Source organism: Octopus bimaculoides, chromosome 24 (genome assembly GCF_046866305.1).
Source record: "Octopus bimaculoides isolate indiv1 chromosome 24, ASM4686630v1, whole genome shotgun sequence".
In the NCBI taxonomy this organism is placed as follows: Eukaryota; Metazoa; Mollusca; class Cephalopoda; order Octopoda; family Octopodidae; genus Octopus; species Octopus bimaculoides.
In genome coordinates, this window is record NC_142951.1 from 23,362,380 (window position 1) to 23,379,879 (window position 17,500).

General features: G+C 37.5%; 1 protein-coding gene and 1 long non-coding RNA gene across 2 annotated transcripts in view; one reads left to right on the forward strand and one right to left on the reverse strand.

Moving 5' to 3' along the window:
• The window catches only part of LOC149131230 (uncharacterized), a 58,799-nt gene extending 43,677 nt beyond the window's left edge, over window positions 1–15,122 (reverse strand). Inside the window, exon 1 of the long non-coding RNA XR_016238257.1 lies at window positions 15,025–15,122. This is a non-coding gene — a long non-coding RNA (uncharacterized LOC149131230). The remainder of the gene's footprint in view (window positions 1–15,024) is intronic.
• LOC106867435 (harmonin) overlaps window positions 1–17,500 on the forward strand; it is a 126,776-nt gene that overhangs the window by 23,426 nt on the left and 85,850 nt on the right. Inside the window, exon 2 of the mRNA XM_089341268.1 lies at window positions 8,012–8,122. Coding sequence (XP_089197394.1) covers window positions 8,087–8,122 — 36 coding nt within the window. The 5' untranslated portion in view covers window positions 8,012–8,086. The remainder of the gene's footprint in view (window positions 1–8,011; window positions 8,123–17,500) is intronic.

Here is a 17,500-nt window from a genome sequence, read left to right on the forward strand (position 1 = left end):
CTGCACTAGGCTCCAATCTGATCTGGCAGAGTTTCTACAGCTGGATGCCCTTCTTAATGCCAACCACTCCGAGAGTGTAGTGGGTGCTTTTATGTGCCACTAGCATGAGGACCAGTCAGGTGGTACTGGCATCGGCCATGCTCAAGTGGTGTTTTTTACATGCCACCTGCACAGGAGCCAGTCCAGCAGCAATGGCAACGACCTCGCTCGAATGTATATATATATATATATATATATATAATAATATTAGGGACAAAATCCAAAATCACAGGTAAAAACTCAATTAAAATCAATTTATAAAAATTAAAATTAAATTGAGCTTTATAGATAAAATATGTATAAAATATATAGTTTTAGGGAAATTAACCAAGTTTCAAGAACTCATCGATGAAAATCCACTATCACATATAGAAAAATTAACAATTAAAAGCACAATAAATGAGTATGATATAAAGCAAAGTAAATATCATAAAGTGATTATATTATTATATTATTATATTATATTATATTATTATATTATATTTATCTTATGATATTTACTTTGCTTTATATTATACTTATTTATTGTGCTTTTAATTGTTAATTTTTCTATATGTGATAGTGGATTTTCATCGATGAGTTCTTGAAACTTGGTTATTTTCCCTAAAACTATATATTTTATATATATATATATATATATATATATATATATATATATATATATATATATATATAAGTAATAGTTTATATTCAGATATGCACCTTGTAGTATGCCATTCAAAGCCCATTCACATCTGTACCTTTGATGTGTAACAATTGTTTCTGTAGCATCTCAGCTGTGAGGCACCGGTGCATGATGGGTCAAAACGATTGTAGTGAATAATAAAGAATCTTATGAATTCCATTTTCTTTCTCTCATATATTTTATATATACATGCATATGTGTGTGTGTGTGTGTCTGTGTGTATACATGCACATATAAGCACAGGCATGGCTGTGTGGTAAGAAGCTTGCTTCCCAACCACATGGGTCCAGGTTCAGTCCCACTGCATGGACCTTAGGCAAGTGTCTTCTACTATAGCCCCACTACACCTGCTTATTATCAAAGATGCACATATTGTCAGCCATTAAGGGACATGCGCAAGTGGTTAAGGTCAAGCAACTAACAAGCAAATCTAGGGTATTAAGCAGAATATTTGTTATAATGATGTTTCTGCTTCAGCAGCTCAGATCTGAATCTGTTTGAAATGAAATGGAAAAATAAGACACTTTCAAAGCATTGATGTCCAGGTCACAAGAGCAAAGTTTGAAGGGAATAGAAGTGATTTCTTTTGATAGAAGCAAATACAAAAAAAAACAATTAATATTTTGTTACACTGTTACCAATAACCTACAGAGTGTACTGGGTGTTTTTCATTGCATCAGCACTTTTGAGGGTTGGTTGTGTTGCAGTTTGCAAAGTGAAAGAGAACCCCCATCATGGATGGAACCACTTTATTGTTTTGAGAAAATGGTAATGAAGAGAATAACAAAGGGAATAGTGTTGTAGTGTTGGGAATGGGGTGAGAATGATAGAGGAGACAAAGAAAGGAAGCAACAAGAGTACTGTCAGGGATTAATGTGAAGGAAAGGATTGACAAGGGGATAAATGGCTAAGGATTGGGTTGAGTAGATAGACTCAGTGATGGTGTAGGTCAATCCACCTACATTACCAACATGGGTTGGACAGGTCACCAGAGTCCAAGACAGTTCTTATTGAAGGTCCTTTCTCAAGGAATTCTTTTATTCTTTTACTTGTTTAAGTCATTTGACTGCAGCCATGCTGGAGCACTGCCTAAAAGGGTCTTTTAGTTGAAGAAATCAATCCCAGGACTTATTCTTTGTAAGCCCAGTACTTATTTTATTGATCTCTTTTGCTGAACCACTGCTAATATATATATATATATATATATATATATATATATATATATATATATATATATATATATATGTATATATATATATATATATATATATATATATATATATATATATATATATATATATATATATAAAAGGGGTTTGTATGATAGTGTATAGAGGAATATATTATTCAAAAGAATTCCTTTCTGATAAAGAGTGCAAGCTCGAAACATAAAAGACTTTCTCACTTTCCCAAGTGTCAAACTAATACATCTGCTTGTTGTTCATACACCTGTCTTTGTCTTCTGTTTTCCTGTAAATTTCAACTACATATATATGTGTGTGTGTGTGTGTGTGGATGGATGGATGGATGGATGAGTAGATAGATAGATAGATAGACAAACAGAAGGATAGATAGATAGATAGAAAGATAGATAGATAGACACACACACACACACACATTTATGTATATGTGTGTGTGCTGTGAAAAATGTATATCAACAAACACAAAAGTAGAAAAACAAATAAAAGCAGTAAGAAACCATCAACAAAAGATAGGTTACTCACACCTGCGGCTATATATTGGGTTAGGTTGGGATTTTAGAGTTGAGGCTTATCTCATATATATCTTCAATTGACTCCTTTGAATGAATTCAAATGAAACCACACCCTTCAAGTGATATTTTACTATGCAAAAGAATATGATGGTGGTAGTGGTGGTGATGGCAATATTGACAATGATGGTGGTGGTGGTGGGGATAAGAGAGGGTATGTAGGTGATGGTAAAACGTTAAAAAAATGGACAGAATAGGTGTAGGCGTAGCTGTATGGTAAGAAGCTTGCTTCCCAACTACATGGTTCAGTGTTCAGTCCCACTCCGTGTCAGCTTGGGCAAGTGTCTTCTACTATAGCCTCACACCAACCAAAGCCTTGTGAGTAGATTTAGAAGACAGAAACTAGAACCCCAATGAGGTGGTGTCAAAAGCTTCCCGGAATAGTAATGTTTAATAAAAAATTATTTATTTACTCTTTTACTTGTTTCCATCATTTGACTGCGGCCATGCTGGAGCAGCACCTTTAGTCGAGCAAATCGACCCCAGGACTTATTCTTTGTAAGCCTAGTACTTATTCTATCGTTCTGTTTTGCCAAATCCCTAAGTTACGGTGACGTAAACACACCGACATCAGTTGTCAAGCGATGTTGGGGGGACAAACACAGACACACAAACACACACACATATATATATATATACATATACATATATACGATGGTCTTCTTTCAATTTCCATCTACCAAATTCACACACGAGGCTTTGGTCGGCCCGAGGCTATAGTAGAAGACACTTGCCCAAAGTGCCACGCAGTGAGACTGAACCCGGAACCATGTGGTTGGTAAGCAAGCTACTTACCACACAGCCACTACTGCGCCTTTACCTAAGTTTTAACATCAACGCCTTCAAAATAATCACCTTGCTCAGCAATACACTGGTTCCAGTGTTCCTGCCACTTTTGGAATCTGGTTTGGAAGTCATTTTCTGTAAGCGAGTTGAGGATCTTCTGTAATTTGCTCTTGATCTTGACAGTGGTGTTAAAACAGCAACCTTTGAGCTGCATTTTCATTTTGGAGAAGACAAGAAAGCCCACAGGTACTAAATCTGGCGAACAGGTTGGGTGCAGAAGTGAAACCATCTTGTTTTTGGTGAGAAACTCACAAGTGAGGAAAGTTCAGTGAAGAATCCAATTTTTCGTGCTCCAATAGTGGAATCTCTCTGTGGTCACTAACCATGCTAGAAATAGCAGCCAAATCTCCCTTGAATCACATCCAGCTGTCTTTTAAGTGAACGTATGCCTGGGTGGGTATATTATGTAGGATGGTCGTGGCTAGAATGGTTTTTCATTTCTAGTAACAAGGTTGGGGCTAAACATAGCCAACCACCATCGGCCACCCACATCTGCACCCCAGGTAGATAAATCACCTCCAATCTGCACCCCAGGTAAATAAATCACCTCCAATGTAAACTATAACAACAACTACCACCACCACCACTACTACTACTACTTCCACCACCACAATAACTACTATTACTACCATCACAACCACCATTACTACTCCTACCACCACCACCACCACCACCTCCACTACTACTAATACTACTACTACTATTCCACCACCACCACCACCACCACTACACCTACCACCACTACCACCACCACCACTACCACCACCACCACTACCACCACTACCACTACCACCACCACCACTACCACCACCACCACCACTACTACTACTATTATTACCACCATCACCACCACCACCACCACCACTACTACTGCTACCACTACACCTACCACCACCACCACTATTACTACTACTACTACTACCATCACAACCACCACTACCACTACTACTACTACCACCACCACCACCACCACTACACCTACCACCACCACTACTACTACTACCATCACGACCACCACCACCACCACCACTACTACTACTACCACTACAGTCACCACCACCGTTACTACTGTTACTGCAAGATGACTGATCTGATAGACAGTGCAGAGGGTAATATTTTCACAACTGGTTTCCACCGGTTCATTAGTTACATGTGACTGAGCAAGGTTGTAGTAAACAGAACAGAGAGCTGGAGCTTGTTGTTGATGATGATGATGATGATGTTGAGGCTGTTATTGTTGTTGCTATTGTTTACGCTGTTGTTGATGTCATTTTTGTTGTTCTTATTTTTGCTCCTGTTTTTTGTTGACATTGTTGTTGCTACGGTTGTTGTTATTGTTGCTGCTACAGTTGTCGGTGGTGTTTAGCTGCCCACTTTTGCACTGTTGATAAAGTTGGACCATCGTCCCCTAATGTAAGCATCCATATTAGCATGAATATCCTAAGGAGCTAAACCCTTTTTCTGCAGGTAGTTGGTAACATCATGATGAAAAATTTTGTCCATTTTCAGAAGTCACTACTAGTTACTTTTGGAATCTTCTTTGAATGGTCAGAAGTCAGTTTAGCTGGAAAGAAACAATGCAGTTATTAATAAGAGCTGGAATTCATGCAAGATTTCACAGCTCTAGCATCACTCCTTCATAGTCAGCCTTTCAACTTTTCAGCTCATATCAAGTGACTACATAGAGGCTCCTATGCTGGTTCAACTAACAAACAGCTATGGCTACTTTTTTGGAGTGGTGAAATATCAAGTTTAAACAGTATCTGATAAAGAAGATTTCCTTTTTTTCTCTTTGTAATTGAATTGTAAATTGTTGGGTCTCATTATTGCTGAGGATCTTTTCTGACGAAAGCACATCTTTAATGTAGCTGGGGCTTCATCTCAGTGACTAGGTCTTTTTTACAGGGCTAGAAGATACTTCATGAAGGCACTGGTTTAATGGTTAGGATATTTGGCAACATGTGTCCTTGAGCAAGATACTTCTATTTCATGTTGTTCCAGTTTACTTAGCTGGCAAAAATGAGTAGTACCTGTATTTCAAAAGGCCAGCCTTGTTACACTCTGTTTCACACTGAATCTTCCCCAAGAACTACATTAAGAGTACCCGTGTCTGTGGAGTGCTCAGCCACTTGCACATTCAGTTCTGCTGATCAGATCAAGTGGAACCCTTGTTGTCATAAGCAACGGAGTGGCAGTGCCAGAAGATACTTCAGCCTTCAACAATGATCAACACTCTACAAAGCTCAGATAAGTCACAGTGGAGACCTGCGATGGTGTTGTTGCTGTACACTCAGATGTCCCAGACCATCATCATCATTTAACATCCTCTTTCTATGCTGGCATGGGTTGGACAGTTTGACATGGGTGGAATAGTTTAACAGGAGCCGACCAGGCAGAAGCCTGCACTTCTGTGTCTGTTTTGGCTGGGTCTTTTATGGTCTTTTATGGCATCAGTCTGCCAACCAGCATCATCTGGTGACGTCGTACTGCCATGTGGTGTGCCTTTGTTTTGCAGTGCTTCTCCCCTGTTCATCGATTTTTGCGATAGCTAAATTGAAGGATGCTTCTGTGAAATTCTGTTTTCTGCTGGGGAAAACGGAGGCCAAAACAATTGTCATGCTTCAAACAGCTGACAAGGACATTTCCATGAGCAGAACACAAGTTTACAAGTGGTTTCCTCACCTAAGGAATGGTCACTTGTCGCTTGAAGACCAACCTTGTTCAGGCCCACCATTGACCTCCCAAACGAATGAAAACATGAAAAGTCATGAACTGATTTTGGAGGACCATCACCAAACAATTGATGAACTTGTTGATATGATTGGTGAGTCCCGGAGCCCCTGCCAATGAATTTTAAATAAGGAATTGCCAATGGAAAGTGTTACAGCGAAATTTGTGCCTCATTTGCTCATGGAAGATCAAAAGGAGTCAGGACTGAATGTGTGTTGTGAACTGACAGAGCAGTTGGAAGTTGATCCAGACCTTTATTTTGAAGGTCATCACTGTGGGTGAAAGCTGATGCTATGGAACTTGCAGATGTAGAAGAGGTGAAGAAAAAGACAACGGAGGCACTAAAAGGCATCACTTCACAAGAGTTCCAAAACTGCTTCAAACAGTAGAAAACATGTCTAGACATGCATTGCTTCAAATGGAGAATACTTTGATGACAATAAAAGTGTAAACATGTAAAACTAAGTGAATAAAATAATATTGCAAAATTCTGGTTTCTCCTTAAGTATATATATATATATATATATATATATATATAAGGGAATGGACCAGATGGAAAATAACAGACACTGAAGATGCAAAGAGTGACTCACATTTCCTCGTCTGCGCTCCCCACTCTCTCTCTGTGATCAATGCCGCTGGGTTTTCTATACTGCCCTTAGCCTGAACAACTACCTCAGGTAGCAGCACCCTTCACACCCATCAAGATGAAAAGACTCAATCACTCGCTAGATTAACTACTCTGATACAAATTAGCACTGACAATATATACATATATATATATATATATATATATATATATATCGTCGTCGTCGTTTAACGTCCGCTTTCCATGCTAGCATGGGTTGGACGATTTGACTGAGGACTGGTGAAACCAGATGGCTACACCAGGCTCCAATCTGATTTGGCAGTGTTTCTACAGCTGGATGCCCTTCCTAACGCCAACCACTCAGAGAGTGTAGTGGGTGCTTTTACGTGTCACTCACACGAAAGCCAGTCAGGCGGTACTGGGAATGGCCACGCTCATCTCGCTCGAGAAACCTCATGTGTCACCCGCACAAGAGCCAGTCCAGGGGCATATATATATATATATATATATATATATATATATATATATATATATATATATATATATATATATATATATATATATATAGCTATATATATATATATATGCTCAATCACTTGCTACAGATTGACTTGGATACAAGTCAATGCTGCTGCTGATGGTGATATATATTATATATATATAACATTTGATTTTTATTTAACCCACCATTTCTTTTAAAATTTTAACCTTGTGATTGTATTAACTCTGATGAGAGAAATATAGAGAATTGCTATGGTTGGAGTTAGCTTGCCCGTAGCAACCTACATCTTTTCGAAACAGCAGTAAGACTCTATACATAGACTTTATACATGTTCCAGACTCCTTATGAATCATTCTACATCCGCTTTATCATCCTCTTCATTCGCACTTCACAAGTACATTTATGGACTTATATTTTTTTATATATTTATGTTAATGAATTTTTATGTGTTTATAAATTTTTATATGTGTATAAATTTTTATACATTTATAAATTTTCGTGTACATGTATGTATTTATAAATTCAGATGAATGCATCTATGTATGTACTTTGTATACCATGGAGAATTTCATTAATATGGATTGATTGAATATATACATCGGCCTGTGAATTTGTTTTCTCCTCTCATTAATTTTATACATACATACATACATACATACATACATATATATATATATATATATATATATATATACACACATATATATACATGTATTTATGTATATATGCACACAAACATACATATGTATACATGCATATATACGTTTTACCTCAGTTTGTTGCATTTACGAAGCTTATTATTAATTAATTATTTTCTTCTTTTTCTTTGTTTTCTCCCGTATACGACAGGCATGAGTTGATTAATTTTTTGAGCCACAAGTGCCAGAAGGAGAGCGCTGAAATCAGGGACACATCTTGGTGGCCATGGATAGACATATAGCAAGAAACTTCATTCAAAGGGTATGTAGAATCTTATCAAACTAACACGCCTCGATATTCATGACTTGTGGAGTATATGAAGCATATGTACTTTTACCAGGCATAATTGTATATAGTATACAACACATAAATATAGGCATATGTATATCTATATTTATCTATCTAGTATTCAAAATGCATAATATTAAATATCCATCACAGACAAAGTGTGCGTTTCTTTGATGACTCACACACACGTATCTATCTATCTATATATATATATATATATATATATATATCATCATCATCATCATCATCGTTTAACGTCCGCTTTCCATGCTAGCATGGGTTGGACGATTTGACTGAGGACTGGGGAAACCAGATGGCAACACCAGGCTCCAGTCTGATTTGGCAGAGTTTCTACAGCTGGATGCCCTTCCTAACGCCAACCACTCAGAGAGTGTAGTGGGTGCTTTTACGTGTCACCCGCACGAAAACGGCCACGCTCGAAATGGTGTCTTTTATGTGCCACCCGCACAAGCCAGTCCAGGGGCACTGGCAACGATCTCGCTCGAAAATCCTACAGGAGCCAGTCAGGCGGTACTGGCAACGGCCACGCTCAAAATGGTGCATCTCATGTGCCACCCGCACAAGAACCAGTCCAGGGGCACTGGCAACGATCTTACTTGGCTTGCCGGGTCTTCTCACGCACAGCCCATTTCCAAAGGTCTCGGTCCGTAGTCATCGCCTCGGTGAGGCCCAATGTACGAAGGTCTTGCCTCACCACCTCAGCCCAGGTCTTCCTGGGCCTACCTCTTCCACGGGTTCCCTCAACTGTTAGGGTGTGGCACTTTTTCACGCAGCTATCCTCCTCCATTCTCACCACATGTCCATACCAGCGCAATCGTCTCTCTTGCACGCCACAACTGATATCTGTATATATATATATATATCTGTATATATATATATGTGTGTAAATATATATATATAAATATATATATATATATATACATATATATGTATATATATATGTGCGTATATATATATATATATATATATATATATATATATATATATATATATATATATATCTGTATATAAGTTAGTTTTTGTATGTGGCAGATGTTCAGGAGCAATAAACACTGAAAATGTGCAGAAAACAACTTCCGTCGCATTCCAGGGAGAAAAACTGGACATAGTTGATAGCTTCCGATATCTGGATGACCAAGTTAGTAGTGGGGGAGGGTGCGCTGAAAGTGTAGCTGCTAGAATAAGAATAGCCTGGGCAAAGTTCAGAGAGCTCTTACCTCTGCTGGTGACAAAGGGCCTCTCACTCAGAGAAAAAAGGCAGACTGTATGACGCATGTGTACGAACAGCCATGCTACATGGCAGTGAAACATGGGCCATGACTGCTGAGGACATGCGTAAGCTCGCAAGGAATGAAGCCAGTATGCTCCGATGGATGTGTAATGTCAGTGTGCATACTTGAGAGAAAAGTTGAACCTAAGAAGCATCAGTTGTGTTGTGCAAGAGAGATGATTGCACTGGTATGGTCATGTGGCAAGAATGGATGAGGATAGCTGTGTGAAAAAGTGTTACACCCTAGAGATTGAGGGAACCTGTGGAAGAGGTAGATCCAGGATGACCTGGGATGAGGTGACCGAGGCAATGACTTCTGATCGAGACCTTTGGAAATATGCTGTGTGAGAAGACCTGGCAAGCCAAGTGAGACCAAAATCCAAGGCCTCTGCCAGGGATGTAACCAGCCCACTTATGCGTACCTTTCCTTCATTGGACACTAAACTTTATAATATTCTAAACACAAAACGTTGTACATGATTAACTAACGGCAGGTTTGTTTTGTTTATTTTTCTTCCTTTTACCTATGTGAGTTGTGAATATCGCTATCTGTTGGAGACATAATTGTAGTAGTAGAATTAGTAGTTTAACTGCTATTTCTAAATTTTCAGTATGTTGGTGAAGCAACTTTTGCTGATCCCTAAATTATGTGTGTATATATATATATATATATCATCATTATCATCATCATCATTTAACGTCCACTTTCCATGCTAGCATGGGTTGGACGATTTGACTGGGGACTGGCGAACCAGATGGCTACACCAGACTCAAATCTGATCTGGTAGAGTTTCTACAGCTGCATGCCCTTCCTAATGCCAACCACTACGAGAGTGTAGTGGGCGCTTTTTACGTGCCACCGGCACGAGGGCCAGTTAGACAGTACTGGCAATGTCCACGCTCGAATTGTGTTTTTTACATGCCACCTGCACAGGAGTCAGTCCAATGTTTTGTTCACATGCCACTGGCACAAGTGCCAGTAAGACAAAACTGGAAACGATCGCGCTCAAATGGTGCTTTTTTACGTGCCACTGGCACAGAAGCAAGACCACTGCTCTGGCAGTGATCCTGCTTGGATGGTGCTGTTAACGCTCCACTGGCACGGGTGCCAGTCATCGAATTTGGTTCAGTTTCGATCTCACTTGCCCCAACAGGTCTTCGCAAGCTGAGTTTAGTGTCCAACGAAGGAAGGTTGGCATGGGTGCCAGTCAATGAATTTGGTTCAATTTCGATTTCGATTTCACTTGCCTCAACAGGTCTTCGCAAGCAGGATTTTGTGTCCAAAGAAGGAAAGTTACGCATAAGTGGGCTGGTTACACCTCTGGTAAAGGCCACGGGTTATGGTCTCACTTGTCTTGCCGGGTCTTCTCATGCACAGCATATTTATATTTATATGTATATATTTATATATACATTCAAGTAAAAGGTTATAAACCTCATTAAGTGATCATAAATCCAATGAAAACACTGGTTAGTTACCAATCCATAGAAAGTTCAACTATAAGGTAATCATATAAACTGTGGTTCATATATTTATATTTTTAAAGAATAAGGAGAAAATGGAGAGGTAATTAAAAAACTATTATTTATTAATTATAAAATATGACAACATCTCTGACAGCTGTTTCGATTCAGTTATCTTTAGATAAATAATTTTAAAACTTTTTTTTAATTATCTGAAGATTACTGAATTGAAACAGCTGTCAGAGATGTCATATTTTGTAATTAATAAATAATATTTTATTAATTACCTCTCCATTTTCTCTTTATTCTTTATATATATATGTATGTATGTATGTATACACACATACACACACATACAGAGAGAGAGAGAGAGAGAGAGAACCAACAGATGAGATCCAAAGATGCTCAGCATTGGAAACATGTTGTTGTACTCAGATGATTTCAACCGACACTCTGAAATCTTTATCAAAAACTAAGTCCACAGAGTAAAGAGTAACAATAAGAGGAATTAAGGTCAGCTCTATGTTATATGTATGCTTATATATATATATATATATATATATATATATATATATATATATATATGCGCATAATATATATATATATATGTGTGTGTGTGTATATGTACATATATATATATGTATATAAATATGTGTGTATATATATGTACATATATATATGTATATATATGTGTGTGCATATATATATATGTATATATATATGTGTGTGTATATATATATACATGTATATATATATATGTGTGTGAGTGTGTGTGTGTGTGTGCATATATATATATATATATACACATAATATATGTGTGTGTGTGTGTGTGTATATATAGATATGTACATATATATATGCATGCATGTATGTATATATGCATATCTATATGTATGTATATATGTGTTTTTGTATGTGTGTGTATATATATATACATACATACATACATAGGCACAGGCATGGCTGTGTGGTAAGAAGATTGCTTCCCAACTAAATGGTTCCGGATTCAGTCCCACTGCATGGCATCTTAGGCAAGTGTATTCTACTATAGCCCCTCGTGTATATATATGTATGTATATATTGATGTATGTGTGTGTGTGTGTGTGTGCGTTTGTCCCCCTACTATTGCTTGACAACTGATGCTGGTGAGTTTATGTCCCCATAACGTAACAGTTCAGCAAAAGAGACCGATAGAATAAGTGGTGTGATTACAAGGAATAAATTCTGGGGTCAATTTCTTCAACTAAAACCCTTTAAGGCGGTGCTCCAACATGGCCACAGTCAAATGACTGAAACAAGTAAATGAATACATACATACATATATACATACATACATATATACATATATACATAAAATGATATAACATAACATTATTAAAACCATGCAAAACAGCAAGAAGGAAAATAATAACAGGTTTCTTCTTAACACATTTCAGCCAAGTTGAACATGTATATGCTTTTCACTTCTAGATTCTATCTGTGGGGAATAATCTACTTCATTTAGAGAATGTGTGTTGACAACAGGTGCCACTGGTATAGTCTGAGTCACACCAGTGTTTCCAGTCAGCTGGACAAATGGATGAATGGTTCTTGGTAGTATTTTTGTTAATTTCTCATCAATGGAGAAAGAGCCAGTTTCTAAGGCTACAAAACAATTTTCATCCATTGGAATTTAGACAACATCAAACAGGGTTGTCTATCTATCTATCTATCTATCTATCTATCTATCTATCTATCTATCTGTCTGTCTATTTATGTAGATACATTCACACTCACACATACATGCATAAAAATGGATACTGCTTTATAGTAATTCAATAATAGGATAAAGACTTTATAAGAATTTATCAAGTAGTTAGCATGAAAAACCTCATAAGGGAAAAAAACCCATCATTTTTCCCTATAGATATATTTAATTTATATAAGGGCATTACTATACAATAACGCCTCACGCTAAGAGGGACTCCAGAAGTCAAACTACTATAATAAGCACATTTTTACCTATCGCAAGGGGATGCAACTCTCAAAGCTAACCTCCTAAAAACTTTTAGTAGTTTGACTTCTGGAGTCCCTCTTAGCGTGAGGCGTTATTGTATAGTAATGCCCTTATATAAATTAAATACTGCTTTATAGTATTTATTTTAGCTCTTCTGAATTGAAATTTCTGTAATGTCAACTTTACTTCTCATCCCTTCAAATCAGTAAAATATAGTAACAGTCAAGTAAGGGATTGATATAAAAGGCTTTTCCCTCCAAGCAAAATTTCTAAACCTCTACTTTAGTTGGAAATTACTTAGTACTCCTCTTACAAGGGACATAACTCTATGATGTGAGAGGGTTTTCTTTTTTTTTTTATTTCAATGTTTACATAAACAAGAGAAAAAATTTATTTAAAAATGACAATGTATATCACATATATATATATATATTATATTATATTATATTATATTATATTATATTAGAGGGAAAGGACAATAAAACCAAGGCAGGACAAGTATCTCAAGTCATTTAGAATAATTTAATTAGGGTAAGGTGAATTTGGAGTCTTACAGCTGTTTCTGGGATATTCCAAGTGATAGGCTAGCATGTCCGTACACTGGATATCCCACAATCAGAGACAAGGTGAGTATGTATGAAGGTTCTAGACAGGGAAATTCACTGTTTATAAAGAATAAAATAGAAGAATAGAGAGTAAAAGTAGATAGAATACAGTAGAAGAATATAGACAGGAGAATAAAGTTCATAATTCATCTTTTTCCAGAGGGTATGGAGTTTGTTCCATACTTCCATGAAGGTATAGGCCCTTAGGTATAATCTCAGGTAAATCCAGGCAGTATTTTGAATGATGCGTTCATGTTGAAGTAATGGATTAAGTGGTTAATCCAAAATACTGCCTAGATTTACCTAAGGTTATACCTAAGGGCCTATACTTTCATGGAAGTACGGACCAATTTCCATACACTCTGGGAAAAGCTGAACTATGAACCTTATTCTCCTGCATGTATTCTTCTATCTACGTTTACTCTTTACTCTTCTATTTTATTCCTTATAAACTGTAAATTTCCCTGTCAAGAACTTTCTTGTCTCTGATGATGATAAACAAAGTGTGTGGATATGCTAACCTATCACTTGGGGTATCCCAGAAACAGCTGTAAGACTCCAAATTCACCTTACCCCAATTAAATTATTTGTAAATGACTTGAGATACTCGTCCTGCTTTGGTTTTTGTTGTCCTTTTTGCTCTAATATAATATCTACCTGTTAACATGGGAGTCTAATACAGATCCCTAGCTCCACTCTCAGCTGTGAACTTGGAACCTAATGGATGACCAATTATAGCACTTAGCGTACCTACTCATTTAGATCACCAGTGAACTAAACGCCTCATATCCTTTGTGTGTGTGTGTATGTGTGTGTGTGTGTGTGTGTGTGTATGTGTATGTGTGGCCGCCAACACTTTTTTCTGCAAAATAGGGGTAGCTTATCCTGTTCAGATTATATTACTAGCATTATCCTACGATTGAGAATTTAAAATCACTTTAAACTTTCTAAGACATCTCAACGCTTCTAAAAGCAAACTTCGTTTGTTTGTTTACGTTCATCGTAATTTGAATTTAATATATATATATATATATGAGTTCAACTGAGTTAGAGGTTGAAATAACCGTCTAAAGGATAGAAGTATCCATTACACTAGAGGCATAATACCTATGTTTAACCATGAGCAAACATATGAAAGCATATTATGCGCATGAATTATAGCTAAAGACAAGGATAAACATGAGTTTATCAAGAATCAACATTTAAAGAAGGCATAAAATGAAAAAATATCGATAACAACAATTGACTTACATCAATTATTATTTATTAATTCAAAACAGTCTATTTGTTTTGAGTTAATAATTAATAATTGACGTAAGTCAATTGTTGTTATCGATATTTCTCCATTTTCTGCCTTTTATTTATATATATATATATATATATATATATATATATATATATATATATATATATATATATATATATATATAAAAAGGCAACTCGTGAAAAATACCGTCGTTTTCAATTATATTATTCAATTTTCTTAAAAGTATGGGAATCTTTTTAAAATCCCTCTTACCGTCAGAATTTTCTTCAAATTTTCTACACTGATGTACTTTTGTATGCTGATGTCACCAATGGAAGCTTCTGAGTAGCTAAAATTCCATAACTTTAAATACCTGTAACTTTTGAAATTATTGATATCTTGAGAAAACGAACCGGCGTTTTCGTCATCAACAGTATGTCAAACTTCATCATTATTGAAACTTTTTTTAAAGATTCTGACTGTATGAAGGATTCTTTAAAAAAAAATCCCAGGATGAATTACTTTGAGAAGGATTTGGTTGTTATTTGTCGAGCGACCAAATCCTTGTTTCCTTGCAGGGGAAATATAGAGTCTGTATCGCTTATTTCTTTAATAGGGGAGAGAACTCTGATAGCAATTTCGTAAAATGGTGTCCAGATATTTATGGCCAGGTCATTAGAAATAATTATTCCTGCTTTTAGAGGTTGTATGCGTGGATATAGGGACCAGTGTTTCAAAGTCCGTGTTTCATACGTTGTCCATAAACCTCAGATGTTGATCTTAAATTGTCTCAAAAGCCATTTATAACTCGGTGTTACACAACCGCTATAAGAGTTGATAATCTGTTATACTCTTTTATTCCTTTAATTGTTTCAGTCAATTGACTGCGGCCATGCTGGAGCACCGCCTTTAGTCGAGCAAATCGCCCCTGGGACTTATTCTTTGTAAGCCTAGTACTTATTCTATCGTTCTCTTTTGCCGAACTCCTTAGTTACGGTGACGTAAACACACCGACATGGGTTGTCAAGCGATGGTGGGGGACAAACACAGACACACAAATACATACCTATATATATATATCTATATATATATATATATATATATACGATGGGCTTCTTTCAGTTTCTGTCTACCAAATATCCACTCACAAGGCTTTGGTCGGCCCGAGGCTATAGTAGAAAACACTTACCCAACGTGCCACGCAGTGGGACTGAACCCGAACTGACACACAGCCACGCCTACGCCTATAGTGCATATTTCTTTTATCAATTGTCCAACATACATCATGTCTGAATAAATAACAGAATAATATAGCCCTAAATAACTGGCACTCTGTCAGTTTCAGTGACGAAGGCTCCAGTTCATCCGATGTACAAAACAACCTTGTACTACTAAAGCAGCGCGGACCCGAACGCGCAGTCGCGCGTCCGCGCTAGCTAGTCGTGAGTGGTCGATCCTAACCCTAACCCTATTCCTAACCCTAACCCTAACCCTAAACACGTATTCATTTTCACACGCGGGTTAGGGATAGGGTTAGGGTTAGGGATAGGGTTAGGGTTAGGGACAGGGTTAGGGTTAGGGATAGGGTTAGGGTTAGGGACAGGGTTAGGGTTAGGGATAGGGTTAGGGTTAGGATCGACCACTCAAGACTGCTTTAGTAATACCAAACAACCGGCTAGGGAAATTAACGTGCAATTGGTTGAGCACTTCATGGACACACGTACCCTTAACATAGTTCTCAAGGAGACTCAGAGTGACAAGACTAACCCTTTGAATTGCAGGTACTCATTGTTGCCAGATGAGTGGACTGGGGCAACGTGGGATAAAGTGTCTTGCTCAAGGACACAACACACCGCCGGGTATCGAACTTACGACCTTATGACCAGAAGCCGAGTACCTTAACCACTAAATCACGTGCCTTCACACCCCCACCCTCAGATACACTGTGCCTGAATAAAAGACAGAACACATTAGATAATGTAGTCCTAGATACACTATATTTGAAAATAAGATGTGGTGGTTACAGCTGGAACATTTCTGATTGATTTTTCTGTTGACTCAATGCTGGCTTCAGGACAACAATTGCTAGTTCTGACTTTCGATAATTCTCATTTCACAAGATAAAATCGCCATTTGTACCGTGTGCGGCGACATCTGGAACGAATGTTTGAACGTTTAATCTTGACACATACCTCTCCGCGGATTGAGACGCAAAATGTCTTTTATTTTATTTATTTATTTATTTATTTCAGTTATTAGACCACGGTCATGCTGGGGCACCGCCTTGAAGAATTTTTTAGTCGAATGAATCGACCCAAGTACTTTTATTTTGAAACCCTGGTACTTAACCCATCGGAAACCTTTGCCGATGTTGTTCTCAAGCGGTAGTGGGGGATCAAACACAGACTCAAAGACATACACACACACACACGACGAGCTTTGTTCAGTTTCTAGCAGAAGACATTGGCCCTAGGTGCCACGCAGTGGGACTGAACCCGGAACTATGTGGTTGGGAAGCAAGCTTCTTCCCACACAACCACGCCTACTCGTCAAAGGCGAAAAACTTGTTTCAACACACTCTTGGCGTTTATTACAGCGCTCAGCATATTCCGCGTCTGGACCGGCCGAGATGTATTAAGAATAAATATGCAAACATTCGTTCATTTCACAGTGTTTATATTCTAGAAGCAAAGAAACCCCGTATTTCTACGTCTCCTACGAAATGCAACTATAGGTGAGGAAAGACCTA